Below are 16,682 nucleotides of genomic sequence, written 5' to 3' on the forward strand. Positions count from 1 at the left end.
CAAACTGGTGTAGCCACTGTGGAAGACAGTATGGAGGTTCCTCAAAAAGTTAAAAATAGGGCGCCTGGGTGGCTCAGTCGTTAAGCGTCTGCCTTCGGCTCAGGTCATGATCCCAAGGTCCTGGGATCGAGTCCCACGTCGGGCTCCCTCCTCGGGGGGAAGCCTGCTTCTCCCTCTCCCCCTCCTGCTACTTGTGTTCCTGCTCTCGCTATCTCTGTCTCTGTCAAATAAATAAATAAAATCTTAAAAAAAAAAAAAAAGTTAAAAATAGGTGGGTATTTGGGTATTTACCCAAATTTTACCAAATTTACCCAAAGTTAAAAAGTTAAAAATAGGACGAGCCCAGGCACTACGGGGTATTTACCCAAAGAATAAAAAAAAAAAAAACACAACACTAATTCAAAAGGATACATGCACCCTGATGTTTATAGCATTATTTACAATAGTCAAATTATGGAAACAGTCCAAGTGTGCAGCGACTGATGAATGGATAAGGAAGATGTGGTACACATACACACACAATGGAATATTATTTGGCCATAAGAAATGATCTCTTGCCGTTTTGTAACAACATGGACGGAGCTAGAGAGTATAATGCTAAGCAAAATAAGTCACAGAAAGACAAATGCCATGTAATTTCACTCATATGTGGAATTTAAGAAACCAACAAATGGAGAAAAAAAAGAGAGAGAGACAAACCAAGAAACAGACTCTTAACTATGGAGAACAAACTGATGGTTACCAGAGGGGAGGTAGTAGAGGGAGGGGTGAACTAGGTGATGGGGATTAAGGAGTGCACTTGTTGTGAAGAGCACTGGGCATTGAATGGAAGTGTTGAATCACTGTATTGTACACCTGAAACTAATATCACACTGTATGTTAACTATACTGGAATTAAAATAAAAAAATTTTTAAAAGTTATGATGCATAGAAGGGAATACCTACAATACAGCCAACTGAAGAAACTTTGGTTTATCAATCACCGTCTGATAAGGTCTTACTGCTTCTCTGAAATCACAGTAATAAAAACATGTAAACCACCAGAATGCTTCACACATTTAAAGCTTTTATTTTGAAAAATAAAATACAAAAGTCATTAAGTTGTAAATGTATACGGTAATTCCTCAACTTCTCAAAAACAATACAATGAATTATTTAAATAATTAAGATATTTAATATTATCCACATCAATACATTTAAACAGCAAGTGTTCTACGAAACATCAGAACATGTACAGACAACCTATTCCAAGAAGAAACTGCCCAATTCTGCTTATAGAATTCCATTTTAAAACCCTCCCCTTGAAACAAAAGTTTGGAATCTGGTAAGAAAAGACGAGGACCAGAGCAGTTTTAACAGAAAGCACACGCTCCCTCCGGGCTTCTTATCCACAGGGTTGTGCATGTAATTAGGATCAAGAGCACTACAGTGAGGAAGCAGATCACTCAGGAAGGCCCAAAGGTATATTGACATCCCACCCTCGCAGTGGGAGGAGACCGGCAAGCCAACAGGAGATGCGGGCCATGGTACATACGCTCCACTGATCTCGGCGGGGGACGGCCAGTCCTAGAACTTTCCCTTCTGTTGAAGGCAGCAGTCTTCCCTAGGGCAAACAAATAGAATATGGTTACAGGTGTGGAGTCACACTTCATTCTCCCCAGCACCCAGCTGCAGTCCTGGCCTGAGCCAGGTAGGCAGCGAGGAGGACAGACGGTCACAAGAGCAGCTGCCTCGGAAGGACTACCAAGGAAGCACACACTCCCTCAGTCTGGGATGCTTTCGGACGCCTGCCGGTCGCTTCGGGACGCCAGACAGGCAGATGGCAGCCAAAGCACGGGCTGCTCCTGCCCATTGCTGAATGACTGCGACTGTCACCTGCAATTGAAGCTACTGCAGGGGCACTGGTAGGGATGTCACATGTCCAGGGGTCTGACATGCTGACTCTGCATTTGAAAGAGTAGATACCAAGGTTCTTTAAAGGAAGATTTAGAGAACACAGCGACTGCCATTCAAACGCCAAAGGGACCGCAAAGACAAGAAGAAAGACTAGTATCCTTCCTGAGATGCTTTGTTGTCTTCCTGCTTCTTCTGAGTCCTCTCGCTGCATGTGGCCCCTACAAGCTACAACAAACATACAAGGATGAAATGATGCTGTGGAGTCAACTCCAAGGCTGGAGTCAACTGACACTGCATTCTGCCTTGTGAAACATTCAATAAGTGGATCCCTGTGTGTGTATTTCACAGAGGGAATTTATCTATAAAAGGTATGATAACTGCTGTTACATACGTACATAGAGTGTATGTCTAACATTTAGCATTTGCTCCTTAGCAAAAAGGCAGTCAAAAATCCTGAAACCTATTAATATTATCAGCTCAAAGTCATCCATGATTTTGACATGGCATAGCAGTGTTCATGTGCTTTTTCAGTCTATTATCCATTAACCCAGCAAGTCATAAAAAAAAAATCTCTTAATTCAAATTATTCAGTCTTAATTTTCTCATCAGTACAACAGGTATAATACCACCTACTTTGCCAGAGTGGTCTGAACTCTGAATGAGTTCATTCATATATTACATATATGAATATCATATTATATATTATACAGTATGTGTCATATATGTTATTTATATATTACATATGTAAAATGCTTGATATTTTATGCCTTGTATAGAGTATGCAGTCAGTACAATGTTATTATGTAAAATAAAACTAAAATGGCAAGCAACACTATAAGAAAAAATCAGATTTTTAAAAAAGCTTTTCAAGTTCCAAACGATCTAAGGCATGACCACATCATTCAGAACAAAACACAGCCTTAAGGAAGTGTGGGAAAGGAGTGTGAGCTCTGAGCGGCTGCGTCAGGAGCTCTGGGTTCAGAAACCAGCTTTGCCACTAATTGGCTGGTGTCCCTGGACACGTACCTGATGATTACTCAGATATGAAGGGGACTGATAAGGCATGGCTGGCCTAGCCCAACTGCAGCCCTTACCTACAACGAGACAACGTGGATTACAAACAAGACCTCGCTGTACGTTAAAATCGGCAAGGACAGACTTGACCAACTCCCAAAACTATTCCTGCAAAAACCTGTGCACGCACAGCACACACAGAAGCCACGCGGGGTGGTGGAAGCGGCTCTGGCTGTCCTACTGTGCGGTGACCATGGCAAATAACCGCCTCTCGGGGATCAGCTTCCTTACCTGCAAACAGGGTAGTGGGGTCAACGGTCTCCAAATCCCTTCCAGTTAAAATATTTTATCATCTTACACTCCTCCTAATATTAAAAATAACAACTAACACTGTTTGAGTGCCTAGTAACAAGCTTTCTGTAGACATTATTATGGTTAATTCTTACTAGTACTCTCTTATTAATACGGTCCTCACTTTACAGATGAGGAAGCTGAGACACAGAGAAGTGATTTGCTCAATGCCACAGAGCCCAGATTCCAACCCAGGCGGATGGACTCCAGAGCTGTGCCCTCCACTCCAGCCACATTGTCTCCTAGGAGAGCTTAAGCAGGGTAACCCAAAGACCAAGGAATGTCCCCCAACTCTCACCTCACGTACATAAGTGGTTCCTGGCTCTGCTACTCCACTTCCTCAGTCTGTCAAAGGAAGCAAAAGATGTTTTAAAAGTCCTTGAAGTTGGTCAGGATGAAAAGTGACTGCTCTCATTGAAATATCAGGGGTAGCTTGTAGGCTCTGATCACAGATTTTCTAATGAACTCAGTCTGCTACTATTGTATAATAAGGAATCTGACTGGACTATGTCCCCAGTTCCTGGTAGGGAGACTCTAAATTCTTGGATTTTCCCATGTAACGGGAATGTCTTCATTATTCTGGAGCTCCCTGGATCATACTTGAATTTATGCTACGAGATGAGATAACTCAGGATGGGGGCTGGTCACAGAAAGATCAAAAGATCAGAAACCGGCTTTGCCACTAATTGGCTGGTGTCCCTGTGATTAGAGATTTGGGAATTTAAGCCAGCCAACCTCTGGATAGGGGATGTTAGCTGGCACTGACTTCAACCACATGGTCAATAATTCAGTCAATCACGTCTATGTAATTAGATCCCAATAAAAACTATGGATGCTGAAGTTCAGTGGAGAGCTTCCTGCTTGGTGAATGCACTGACATGTTGCTGAGAGGGAGAAGTACCCTGATTCCCTGGGGAATGGGCACAGCTCTGTGTTTGAGACCCTTGCAGTCCCTGTCCTACATGTCTCTTTGTTTGGCTGATCCTGATTTGTATCCTTTATAATAAAACTGTAACTGGCCGTACAGCACTTTGCTGAGTTCTGTGAGCCGCTTTAGCTAAATACCAAACCTGAGGGTTCTGTGGGCTTCCATTTTCTCATTTATTGTAAGTTAAATTCTTTTACAGCCCTTTTCTAAGTATGTGTGTGTGTGTGATGCATTAAACTAACCACAGTAAGGGGCTTGAAGTTCCTAGTAAGCCTTTTGCACATTTTTTTTTTTTTTTACTGATTTGTAGGAATCCTCTATATTCTACAAATGAGTCCTTTGTTTCTAATTATTTTATTCCACTTAAGGTATACTTTTTTACTCTCCTTATGATGCTTTCTAATAAATAAATATTATCGATTTTAATGGAGCCCAAGTTATCCATTTTAAAATTAATGATCAGTGTTTTTTACGATCTGTTTAAGAAATCCTTCCCTCTTAAGGTCATGAAGATATTCTCCTTTATCATCTCCTAAAAACTTTATTATTTTGCCTTTCACATTTAGGTCTATAATCGGCCTGGATATGATTTTTATGTATGCAGTGAAGCAGAGGTATCCCTTTAATTTTAGTCTCAAATTCCCTTTCTTGATTCCCTCAAACTTATTATGCAAAACAGTCTTTGGATTTGACATTCCTTCAAGACTTGCCTCTTGGATTTTTCTCTGGCTCCAACTGCCACACCCTGCAAGTGATTGATGGCTTATTGATGAATTCATCCAGGTTTCTGGGGCATCACACCTAGCCCAGGCTCAGGGCCCAGTGCCCCCTTATCTGCAAAAACTGATTAGTCTTTAGGGGAGATCAGAAGTTCCTTAAGAAGATCTCTTTTTTTCTGTGGCTCTTGAGGACTTCCAACTTTTCACCCATAACAGAAATTCAGTAAACATTTGTTGAATAAATAAAATGAATGAATGGGAGGATTAAAATCGAACATATGCTAATAAGAATGTGCCATGAAAGTAGTCTGGAATTCTCAAGTATACATATCCGCTATTAATGGCTGACTATTATCGGACAAGGATCTGAGAAGACAGAGCCTTCGACCCTGGTGTGAGAAGGCAGCTTCTTTTAGAGAGCCCAGCCCACTTACTGCAGGCTTGCTTCAGGCAACACGACTTCACACAGAGTCTGTGAGGAGGTATGTTTCCCTCACCAATCCATACCTGGGATGATTTTAGAAACCGAGTTCAGTGCGGAGTCTTCATTTCCTATTTACAAGCCAACTACTGATAGCAGCAGCCTGGAGGCAACACGTATTACCACTAGGCTAGAAAGGGACGTCTTCTGCTGGGCTTGAGCAGTAGCTGACAATTTTCTCCCCACTACTGTATAGGAATGGCGATGATGGCCAGACGCAGGACACTCCGGGCCACTTCAGGCACACAGGGTCAGCTGTAACACTGCCTGTCTCTCTTCGACTCAAGAAACAGCACTGACCCAGGTAAGTGAAGGCGTGACATTGCAAGGATAACTCTGGATCTGTTTTAACTAATTTTTAAAAAAAGTAAGAGTTATAATTTTCAAACTCTCACTGTCCTTTCCCAACCTGGGGGCTTTGCAGTTGAGGGCCAATGGCTGTGAATATCATGTATTCACAAGTCTCCTGGGCTCCAAGTAAGACAAGTTAAAAGGCCATGGATGTCTATGTGATAAGAACAAAGGGTGGCTGTATAGTTTTATTTCAAGTTAGATATCAGAAGGCCGGAGCAGATTCACTAAGGCAGGCTTCTTGTATGTGGAATACCATACGGCTTATAAGTTACCTCAAGCAATTGGATTTTAGTTATCAATAAAGTAGTTCCCTAATTTTGGAAGACACTGACACTGAGCTCTCTCAAATTAAGATGGTGTTAAATTACTGTTAAAACCAACAACTACCAGAGGCCAATCTTTCTACCACCAGCCTAGCACTCTTTAAAAAGATCCCTCTGACACAAGAGTCTATCTATCAGATTAAGAAGAGGAAGCAGATACAGTACCTGAGGTTTTTCTTTAAGAAATTCAGGGAGCTGAAATTCTCCTTTATAGACCTGGAAAAACAAAGCCAAGTGTGAGTTTAAGGAAACAGGTACTGTCATCATCATTTCAGGATGCTTGCACTGCCCGATGGTGGATGGATTTACTGCTTCCGTCTCGGTGAGTTTTAGAATGGGAGGGAAGCCTGTCAGTTTAAAAACTGCTAGCATTGAAGGACTGAGTGAAATTCCCATTCACTCTGGTCCCACCTGTTCTACATTTGCCTGAGTGCTCCCAAATGCGGGGTGGCTGGGAGAGGGCTCAGTCTGAAGAAGAAAAAAAGCATCCCAACATTCCAAGCTCCAATCATTTGAGCTGAGAGAGAAAGCAAGCCCTGGGCCATCTCTCTCAAGCAACCAACAGAGAATTCACACAATTTGGGAACAGGCTCCTCCTGGTATCCCTTTAAAATCTCCACCCTTACAAACCTTAGATTTATTCCAAATTTACTTTACTTTTTTGTTGTTGTTGTTGTTGTTAAAGATTTTATTTATTTGAGAAAGAGGGAGACAGAGATGGTGGCAGAGATAGTGAGAGAGAGCACGAGTGGGGAGGAGAGGGACAAGCAGACTCCCTGCTGAGCAGGGAGCTGGACGTGGGGCTCAATCCCAGGACCTTGGGATCATGACCTGAGCCAAAGGCAGATGCTTAACTGACTGAGCCACCCAGGTGCTCCCCAAATTTACTTTTCTTAATGTGCCCTATATTCCCATAATAATTTGAATATTAGATGATTCTTAAAATGATATACTTTTAACCTCATAAAAATCTTATAAATAAAGACTTACTCTTCTCAATATATAAAATTATGTTTTAATACAAGCAATAAGGAAATAACTTTAAAAAACAATACCATTTATAACAACATAAAAAAAAAAACCCCACCAGATACCTAAGAATAAATCTAACACAAGATGTATAAGATCTTTACACAGAAAACTATAAAACATTATTGAGAGAAATGAAAGACCAAAAAATAGACATACCACTTCCAGGGATTGGAAGATTCAATATAGTAAAGATGTTCATTCTCCTCAGGGAATTCCAATCAAAATTCCAGCATACTTTTTTGGGCAGAAGGGGCAGGGGTAATTTCAAGCTGATTGTAAAAGTTATATGGAAATGCATAGGGCCAAGAATAATCAAAGTAATCTTAAAAAGAACAAAGTGGGGGACCTACTCTACTAGATACTAAGACTTATTATTACAGCTATAATTAAGCCAACTATACAGCTAGATATATATACACACATAAGTTATAACTGTTATAATATACAAATATATGTTACAATATATATTATTATATATGTAAAATAATAAAGATAATAAGTTAGAGTGAAGACAGTAAGGCTTTGGTACAATTATGGACAAATATATTAATGAAACAGAATGAAGAACCTAGAAACAGACCCTTGTGTACAGATACTTGGTTTATGATAAGGGTGGCATTGCAAGCAATGCAATTAGAATGAATAAATAAATGTGGTATATAATGATATTGAGTAGCAATTAAGAAAAATGAACTACTGCTATGAATCACAACACATAATGAGGAAGGGGATAAAAGCCAGACCCCTAAAAATGATATACATGTCTCCATTTAAGTATCTTAAAGTTTCTAAAAAGGCGAAACAACTTCATGATGTTAGAAATCAGGATACTGTTTACTCTGGGGAGGAGGGAAGTGGTAGTGATTGTGAAGGAGATGAAAGAGGCTTCCAGGGTGCTGGGAATTTTGTCTTGATATGGGTAGCAATTGTGAAGGTGTATTCATTTTTTTTAGTGATTTTTATTTATCTATTTGTCAAAGAGAGAGCAAGCACAGGCAGAGGGAGAAGCAGGCCCCCCACTGAGCAAGGAGCCTGACGTGGGACTCTATCCCAGGACCCTGGGATCATTACCTAAGTTGAAGGCAGACACTTAACCGACTGAGCCACCCAGGCGTCCTAGGTGTATTTGTTTTATATCATTAATAGAGCTATGATTTGTGTAATTTTTCTGCATGTTATACTTCAAGAACAAAATTGAACAAATTAAGCCAGTAACTTAATACTAAAAACTTACTGCTAACACACACACACACTTTAAATACAAGGATGTTTGTTTCAACACTGCAACAGCAAAAAAACTGGGAACTATTTGTGCCAATCAAGAGTAAAGAAGGTCTCCTCCATTAGCCAAAGTTTGATAACTGCTGAACCTGAGAAAGTATGGTCAGAAACTACAGATGGTTATTGGGAAGAGAGTCACTGAGTAGCCTCTCTGAGCAAAAAAAAAAAAATCTTCTAAATGGTGACTCCTAAAGCCCACAGACCTAATGGATTCTTACTTGGTTATAAGATGACTGATCCACTTCTTCTTTTTTTTTTTTTTTAAAGATTTTATTTATTTATTTGAGAGAGAGAGAATGAGAGACAGAGAGCACGAGAGGGAAGAGGGCAGAGGGAGAAGCAGACCCCTGCTGAGCAGGGAGCCCGATGCGGGACTCGATCCCGGGACTCCAGGATCATGACCTGAGCCGAAGGCAGTCGCTTAACCAACTGAGCCACCCAGGCGCCCGACTGACCCACTTCTAAAAGTAGCAGCATTCCCTCTGAAATGACTGTACCTTTGGCCTGTCTCTTTCTCTACAATTTCTAAAACCTGCTCCATTCTTTTTTTTTTTTTTTAAAGATTTTATTTATTTATTTGACAGAGAGAGACACAGTGAGAGAGGGAACACCAGCAGGGGGAGGGGGAGAGGGAGAAGCAGGCTCCCCGCAGAGCAGGGAGCCCGACGTGGGACTCGATCCCAGGACCCTGGGATCATGACCTGAGCCGAAGGCAGTCGGCTTAACCAACTGAGCCACCCAGGTGCCCAAACCTGCTCCATTCTTTATGGTCTCTTAGAAGCCTAAATTTAAAACAGAGACATTGGACTTTTGGGCAAGGCCTGTCTTCAGAGATGCATCATGATGGAAGCTAAGGTGGGTGCAGGATAACAACACTGCATCCACTAGGACTGTTTCAAAAGCTACCACCATCTCTGTCATACCCTCAAATAATCCCAGCTCAACAGGGGGTCTGGTCTAGCTCCTCCCTGAAGAATCTGCACGTAAGGGGTGCCTGGGTGGCTCAGTCGTTAAAGCGTCTGCCTTCGGCTCAGGTCATGATCCCACCAGGGTTCTGGGATCGAGCCCCTCATCGGGCTCCCTGCTCAGCGGGAAGCCTGCTTCTCCCTCTCCCACTCCCCCTGCTTGTGTTCCCTCTCTCGCTGTGTCTCTCTCTGTCACATAAATAAATAAAATCTTGAAGAAAAAAAAAAGAATCTGCATGTAAGAAGAATCCTCTTTGTTCTACCCTATCACCACAGGCCAAAAATTGTTCTAGCTTCCTGCACCGTGCCTCTCCCACCCCCACTTTACTGAGATATAATTGACATATGACATTGTATTACTGTTGCAGCTTTCTGATGTAGGAAGTAGCTAAGCCCCTGGCGCTGTGTATCATGTTAGTTCTGACTTCCACTGTGCCTGTCTGCAAGCAGACAGTAAATCCAGCACAGGGGCTCAAGCCAATAGGATGTTTTTCTTGTTTTTTTGTTTTACCAGATTCTCAGGTGTCTTTCCTTCTCCCTCTATTCACGTAACTGTGTCCCAGCCCCCACCTTCCAAGCCCCTAGGGCATACCCTAAGCAGGCTTAGGATCCTGTACCCTGGCTGCATTACTGAACAGAACAAGGCAGATTTGCCCTAGTCCCTCTTCCAGTTAGTGGGTTAGGTCCCCAAGCAATTTTTCTTATATTCCTCATATCCTCTGACTCAGAAACTGGCTCTCCTCTCTTTTAGCTAGTCTCTTCTGCTAGAATTCAAGCAGAAGGTTCAATGAAAGCCCGGGGGGTTACACAGCAAGTCAGTGGCAGAGTGAGGCTCAGAAGGCCCCACCCAGCACCGTCTTGTCTTTTATTACCATTAGCAAATCTTATGGTTAAACCTTCTCTTTTCTCAGTTCATTATAAATTTTTTTTTAAAGATTTTATTTATTTATTTGAGAGAGAGAGAATGAGAGAGAGGGGGGAGGGTCAGAGGGAGAAGCAGACTCCCTGCCGAGCAGGGAGCCCGATGCGGGACTCAATCCAGGGACTCCAGGATCATGACCTGAGCCGAAGGCAGTCGCTTAACCAACTGAGCCACCCAGGCGCCCCTCAGTTCATTATAAAAACCAGCAAGGCATGACAGAAAATATGAGTGGGAATATGAAATATTGTAAGAGTCTTCCAGGAACCAACAGTTCCAGAGAGGTAAGACTTATAAGGGGGGAAAACACCCCTAACTATATGATGTCACAAATTTAATAAAAAACCAAAAAGGGGTAAGGATAAGACATTAGATAAAAGGCTCAATCAAAAAGTAAGTGGGAAGCTGCCTCCTTTCCTTATCCTTTAGAGAACAAATGCTTCAAAAGATAGAAACTATGGTACCGACAAAAAGAACACTTTCTATTTGACAAAGCAATTCCTATTTAGTGAAGGAAACCCAGCACTACATTGCTTATAAAAACAGCAAAGTTAGGTATGGAATTTCCTTTGGTTAAATGAACAGATGCTCTTCTCTGGTACTAATGGATTGAGGATTGTGCTTGACAGCAATGAACTAGGCATTCAGAATCTAAACATTCCTACAGAACCCTCTCACCTCAAGCCCCAAAGGCATGATGAGGAGACAAAAGTAGGCTCCTGATTTGGAGGGTGCATTGGGAAATAAAAATAATAAGAACAGCAGGTAAACATTATTGTCTCAGGTTGGTGTTAAGTGGGTGCTTCCTACGTATTATCTCATTGAGTCCCACAATCTCTGGAAGGAGGTATTATTTATTCCTATTTTACAAATGAAGAACTAAGTCACAGAGAAATTAAGTATTTTGTCCAATGTAGTGAAATGGGAAGCAAATAGGTACCATGATTGAACTTGCATTTTAAAAGGATCATCCTAATTGCTCTGTTTACATGGTAGAGGGCCAAGGATAGAAGTATAGAGGTTATAGCAGTAATCCAGACAAGAGAGGATGATAAGGAGATGGTGAGAAGTGGTACGTTTGTGGATCTTTATTTTTCTAATTACACCTAATTACACAGACTGGATGTGGGATGTGAGAGAGCAGAGGGGAGTCAAGGATAATTCCAAGGTTTTTGGCCTAAGCAACTACGAAGTGGAAATACGGAGTTGCCATTAACTGAATTGGGAAATATTCTGGCTACAGCATATTTTCAGGGGAAAGAGCAATAGTTTAGTTTTGGGTATGTTAAGCTTGAGATGTCTATTAAACAATAAATGAAAATGTCAAGTCAACAATTGGATATACAAACCTAGAGTTCATAGAAGTCTTGGTTGGGATATATAAATTTGAAAATCATCAACTTACAGATGGTATTTAAAGCCCTGATACCTGATAAGATAACCCAGGGGCTCAGGGTAGAGACACAATAGCAGAGGACTTAAGACTGAGATATGGGGGCATTCTAGCATTAAGAGGTCAGGGAGAAGAGGAAGAAACAGCAAAGACTGAAAAGAAGCTACCAGTAACACAGAAGGAAAACAAAAAAAGTGTCCTTAAAACCAAGTGAAGGAAACCTATCAAGGAGGTAGTAATCAATTGTGTCAAAAGAGGCTGGGAGCTAAGACGATAACTGACCACTCGATATAGCAACATGAAGGTCACCGTCAATTTGACAAGAGCAAATTAAATAGAATGGTAGCTGTGAAATTCTGTATGGAGTGGATGTAAGAGAATGGCGAGGAACTGGAGACAAGGAGTACAGAAAACTTCAGTTTTGATGTAAAGGGAAGCAAAGAAATGGCAGGGCAACTGGAATCAAGAAGTATGGGTGTGTGTGCGTTAATGTTAAGAAAGAAGAACTAATGGTATATTTGTTTGTTGATGGGAAAGATCCTGCTGGAGAACAAAATCTGATGATACAGGAGACGTGGGGAGATGGACTTGGGTACCTAAGGGAAGGAAACGCCTTCAGATAGGAGCATGGATGTTCACTTCTGTTACCCATTTTCTATTATGAGAGATGAGGATACCAGGTCTGCAACACTTCCCTTCCTCTACTCTCTCAAAAATTACATAATTATTTCTGGTTAAAGTCACATTCTGTAAGTTTCCACTCTTATGACAATATAAATATCACATATTTACATTTTCTTACACAGCTTGTTATTTTAGCTAAAGTTAGTAATAGCCTCATATATATATATTTTTTAAGATTTTATTTATTTATTTGAGAGAGAGACTGAGATAGAGCACGAGAGGGGGGAGGGTCAGAGGGAGAAGCAGACTCCCCGCTGAGCAGGGAGCCCGATGCGGGACTCGATCCCAGGACTCCAGGATCATGACCTGAGCCAAAGGCAGTCGCTTAACCAACTGAGCCACCCAGGCACCCAGCCTCATATATTTCTTAATTAGTAGACTCTAGTTTTTAGAGCAGTTTTAGGTTTACAGAAAAACTGAGCAGAAAGTGGAGTCCTATATATGTCCTCTCTCTCTCCTACAGTTCCCCCTATTAAAATCTTGCATTACTGTGGTACATTTGTTACAATTAATGAAGTAGTAGTCATAGACTGTTCTTAATTAAAGTCTTTAGTCTGCACTAGGGTTCACTCTTTGTGTTGTACTTTCTGTGGGTTTTGATGAATGCATAATGACATGTATCCACTATTACAGTAAATACAGAATAGTTCCATTATCATAAAAATCCTGTGCTCCAATGACTTATCCCTCCCTACCTTCCCCCAATCTTTTTACTGTCTCCAATTCTGCCTTTTCACAATGTCAGAGAGTTGCGCTCATACAGTATGTAGCCTTTTCTTTTTTTTTTTTGAAGAGATTTTTTTTTTCTAAAGATTTTATTATTTATTTGACAGAGAGAGAGACAGAGAGAGAGGGAACACAAGCAGGGGGAGTGGGAGAGCGAGAAGCAGACTCCCCGCTGAGCAGGGAGCCCGATGCGGGGCTCGATCCCAGGACCCTGGGATCATGACCTGAGCCGAAGGCAGATGCTTAACCAACTGAGCCACCCAGGTGCCCCTTTGAAGAGATTTTTAAAAAATATTTATTTGAAAGAGAGAGAGAGAAAGAGAGAACACACGAGTCGGGGAGAGGGGCAGAGGGAGAGGGAGAAACCCCGCTGAGCAGGGAGCCCGATGCAGGGCTCGATCCCAGGACCCCAGGACCATGACCTGAGCTGAAGGCAGACATTTAACAGACTGAGCCACCTAGGCGCCCCTCTATAGCATTTCCTTTTGAGTCTTTCTTAGTTTCGTCTCTATGCTTACATTCACTTTTCCCATCAAAGTCCTTAGCATATTCATCATAGTTGTTTTAAATTCCTAGTCTGATAATTCCAAAATTTCTGGCATATATGAATCCAGTTGGAATACTTTCTATTGTCTCTTCCAACTGTTTTTTGCCTTTTAGCACATCTTGTAGCTTTTTTTGTTAGAAGTGGACATGATATACTGAGTAAAAGGGACAAAGTAAATAAGGCTTTAGTGTGAGGTTTTAAGTTTATCTGGCTAGGAATCAGCCTGTGTTCACTGTTTGTTGGAACTGTACGTATCAGAGGCTAAAATTTTTCAAGTGTCCTTGTTTTTGTACTCCTTGTTGTTCTGGGGTTTCCCTAGAGACTTCTTTTAAAAATAGAATCTGAGCATTGTAGTTCTTTTAGTAGTAATCCACTGTTATTATACAAGAGCCTGATTGGTGTGGTGGCATGGTATGTGTGTTTGGGGGGTGGGGGAGAAAGTGTTCTATACTCCCATAATTACATCTAAGTATTTTAGTGAGTCTGTGTGCCTGGGCTGTAACCATTGTTAAGTGCTTCTCAGCTTCCCCTCCCTCCCCTTTAGGTAAGACAGAAAAACTGGAGGGGCTAGAGTTGGGCAGTTCCCTTCCCCCAAGCTGGTTAGGCTTTGGCAAAATAGTCTACTTTGAACTCAAGCTGTTGTTAGTATCCCAAGCTTATTTATTTTTAAAATTTTATTTATTTATTTATTTGAGTGAGAGAGAATGAGAGATAGCACAAGAGGGAAGAGGGTCAGAGGGAGAAGCAGACTCCCCACTGAGCAGGGAGCCCGATGCGGGACTCGATCCCAGGACTCCAGGATCATGACCTGAGCCGAAGGCAGTCGCTTAACCAACTGAGCCACCCAGGCGCCCCCAAGCTTATTTTAAAATGGTTACTTTCCCCTTCCCTCTGTCAGAGCACCGGGGATTTTTCTCTGATCTTCACCCAGAGAACCTTGTGGGGCTCCTGGAGGTAAAATTCATGAGAGTTTGGGGGGGTTCCCTAAGACTGTGCCCCTGGAGTTTTTAAACTCTCAATCTTTTGAACTCTCACTGAGCCTCTGGCAATTCATCATTTATAGTTTATGCATTCCCAACAGTACTGACTTCAGTGGGAGATTTCTGCTCTAGGTAATATATGATTCTTGGCATTTACATTCCCTCTTTCATTTTTTCCCCTTTCCCAAAACATCCTTCCTGAAACCCTCTGTTTACTTCCATCTGAACTGCTTGTTCTCTAGGTTTCCTGCTCAGGTGTTGTCTTGGGATTTTCCAAGAATATCTATCCTGGATATTCTTCACACCTCTCTGGTTTTGATTCCCATTTCCTTGCCCAGGTCTTCCATTTACTTGGTTAATCCATCATCTTTGGTACATTCTTCAGTAGCTCCTGAGAAAGGGTGTATAAGAAGCAAATTTTGGGGGCCTCTGGCTGGCTCAGTTGGTTAAGTGTCCAACTCTTGATTTCAGCTCAGGTCATAGTGTCAGGGTTGTGAGATCAAGCCCCGTGTCGGTCTCTGTACTCAGCGGGGGTCTGTTTGAGATTCTCTCTCTACCTCTGCCCTCCCCAACTCCTATCTCTTTAAAATAAATAAATCTTTTTTAAAAAGGCAAATCTTTTGTGATTTTGCATGTCTGAAAATGTCTTTATTTTATCCTAATACTTGATTGAAAGTTTATCTGGTTATGTAATTCTAGATAAGTAATTTTCTTTTTGAAATTATGGCATTGCTCCACTCTCTTCTAGTTTCCCATGTTTGGGTTGACAAGGCTGATATGATTCTAATTCCTGGTCCTTTCTATATGACCTTTGTTTTCACTCTAGAAGCTTTAAGAATTTTCTTTTTACCCCTAGTGTTCTATAATTACATGATAATGTGTCTTGATGAGACTCGTTTTCTTCATTCATACTGGAGATACATGTCCTTCTGGTCCTGGAAATGTCCTTATATTACAACATTGATTATTTCCTCATCATCACTTTCTTTTTTTTAAACATTTTATTTATTTGACAGAGACACAGCGAGAGAGGGAACACAAGCAGGGGGAGTGGGAGAGGCAGAAGCAGGCTCTCCGCTGAGCCGGGAGCCCGATGCGGGGCTCGATCCCAGGACCCTGGGACCATGACCTGAGTTGAAGGCAGACACTCAATGACTGAGCCACCCAGGCGCCCCTATTTTTCTCCAATTAGTCAAATACTGGACCACCTGAATAAAGCCTCTAATTTTTTTTTCTTTCCAAGTCATCTATTGGTCCTTTTGTTCTACTTTCTAAGAGATTTTCTCAACTTTACTGATTTTAAATTTCATCTCTCATATTTTTAGTTTCCAAATTTTTAAATTCTGTTTTTTTAAACCATCTTGTTCTTTTTTTTTTTTTTTAAATAAAGATTTTATCCATTCATTTGTCAGAGAGAGAGAAAGCACAAGCAGGGGGAGTGGCAGGCAGAGGGAGAAGCAGGCTTCCCGCTGAGCAGGGAGCCCAACTCAGGACTCGATCCCAGGACCCTGGGATCATGACCTGAGCTGAAGGCAGACGCTTAACTGACCGAGCCACCCAGGCGCCCAAAAATCATCTTGTTCTTATTCCTTCGTCTTATTTCTACAAGAACATTAATTCTAGTTCATTTACATTTTCTTTTTTTTTTTTAAGATTTTATTTATTTATTTCAGAGAGAGAGACAGAGTGAGAGAGGAAACACAAGCAGGGGAAGTGGGAGAGGGAGAAGCAGGCTTCCCACTGAGCAGGGAGCCCGATGTGGGACTCGATCCCAGGACCCTAGGATCATGACCCGAGCCGAAGGCAGATGCTTAACGACTGAGCCACCCAGGCGCCCTATCATTTACATTTTCTTTTGCTCATTACATTATTTCCTCTGTGATTCCCTTTTCTCTTTCTTTTGGTCTCTTTCGTGCTAGAGAAGTTCTGCAAATATCCTGTGCGTCTTGGCTTTGAAGCACAAGAAGTTGACTGAAATTCTGTATATGAAGATTGAGGCTAATTACAGTTGTGCTTCCTCAGCTGGCTCTTTTGTTTTTTTGGCCAGTGTTCTTTCTCCATGTATGAAGGTACACCCATAGTATGTACA

The 16,682-nt window shown here is 41.6% G+C and overlaps 1 protein-coding gene across 3 annotated transcripts in view; it reads right to left on the reverse strand.

Moving 5' to 3' along the window:
- Positions 1 to 1,046: 1,046 nt before the first annotated feature.
- Positions 1,047 to 16,682, reverse strand: part of TPST1 (tyrosylprotein sulfotransferase 1) — a 159,411-nt gene continuing 143,775 nt past the window's right edge. For 2 of the 3 annotated variants that reach the window (XM_034988736.1, XM_034988735.1), the window contains 3 exons: positions 6,232 to 6,282; positions 3,560 to 3,606; positions 1,047 to 1,603 (listed from right to left, as the gene is read on the reverse strand). In XM_034988736.1, coding sequence (XP_034844627.1) covers positions 3,589 to 3,606; positions 6,232 to 6,282 — 69 coding nt within the window. In that variant the 3' untranslated portion in view covers positions 1,047 to 1,603; positions 3,560 to 3,588. The remainder of the gene's footprint in view (positions 1,604 to 3,559; positions 3,607 to 6,231; positions 6,283 to 16,682) is intronic. The other variant, XM_034988737.1, reaches the window with a different exon arrangement.

This window comes from Mirounga leonina, unplaced genomic scaffold (genome assembly GCF_011800145.1).
Source record: "Mirounga leonina isolate KUSES-001 unplaced genomic scaffold, KU_Mleo_1.0 Mir_454, whole genome shotgun sequence".
In the NCBI taxonomy this organism is placed as follows: domain Eukaryota; kingdom Metazoa; phylum Chordata; class Mammalia; order Carnivora; family Phocidae; genus Mirounga; species Mirounga leonina.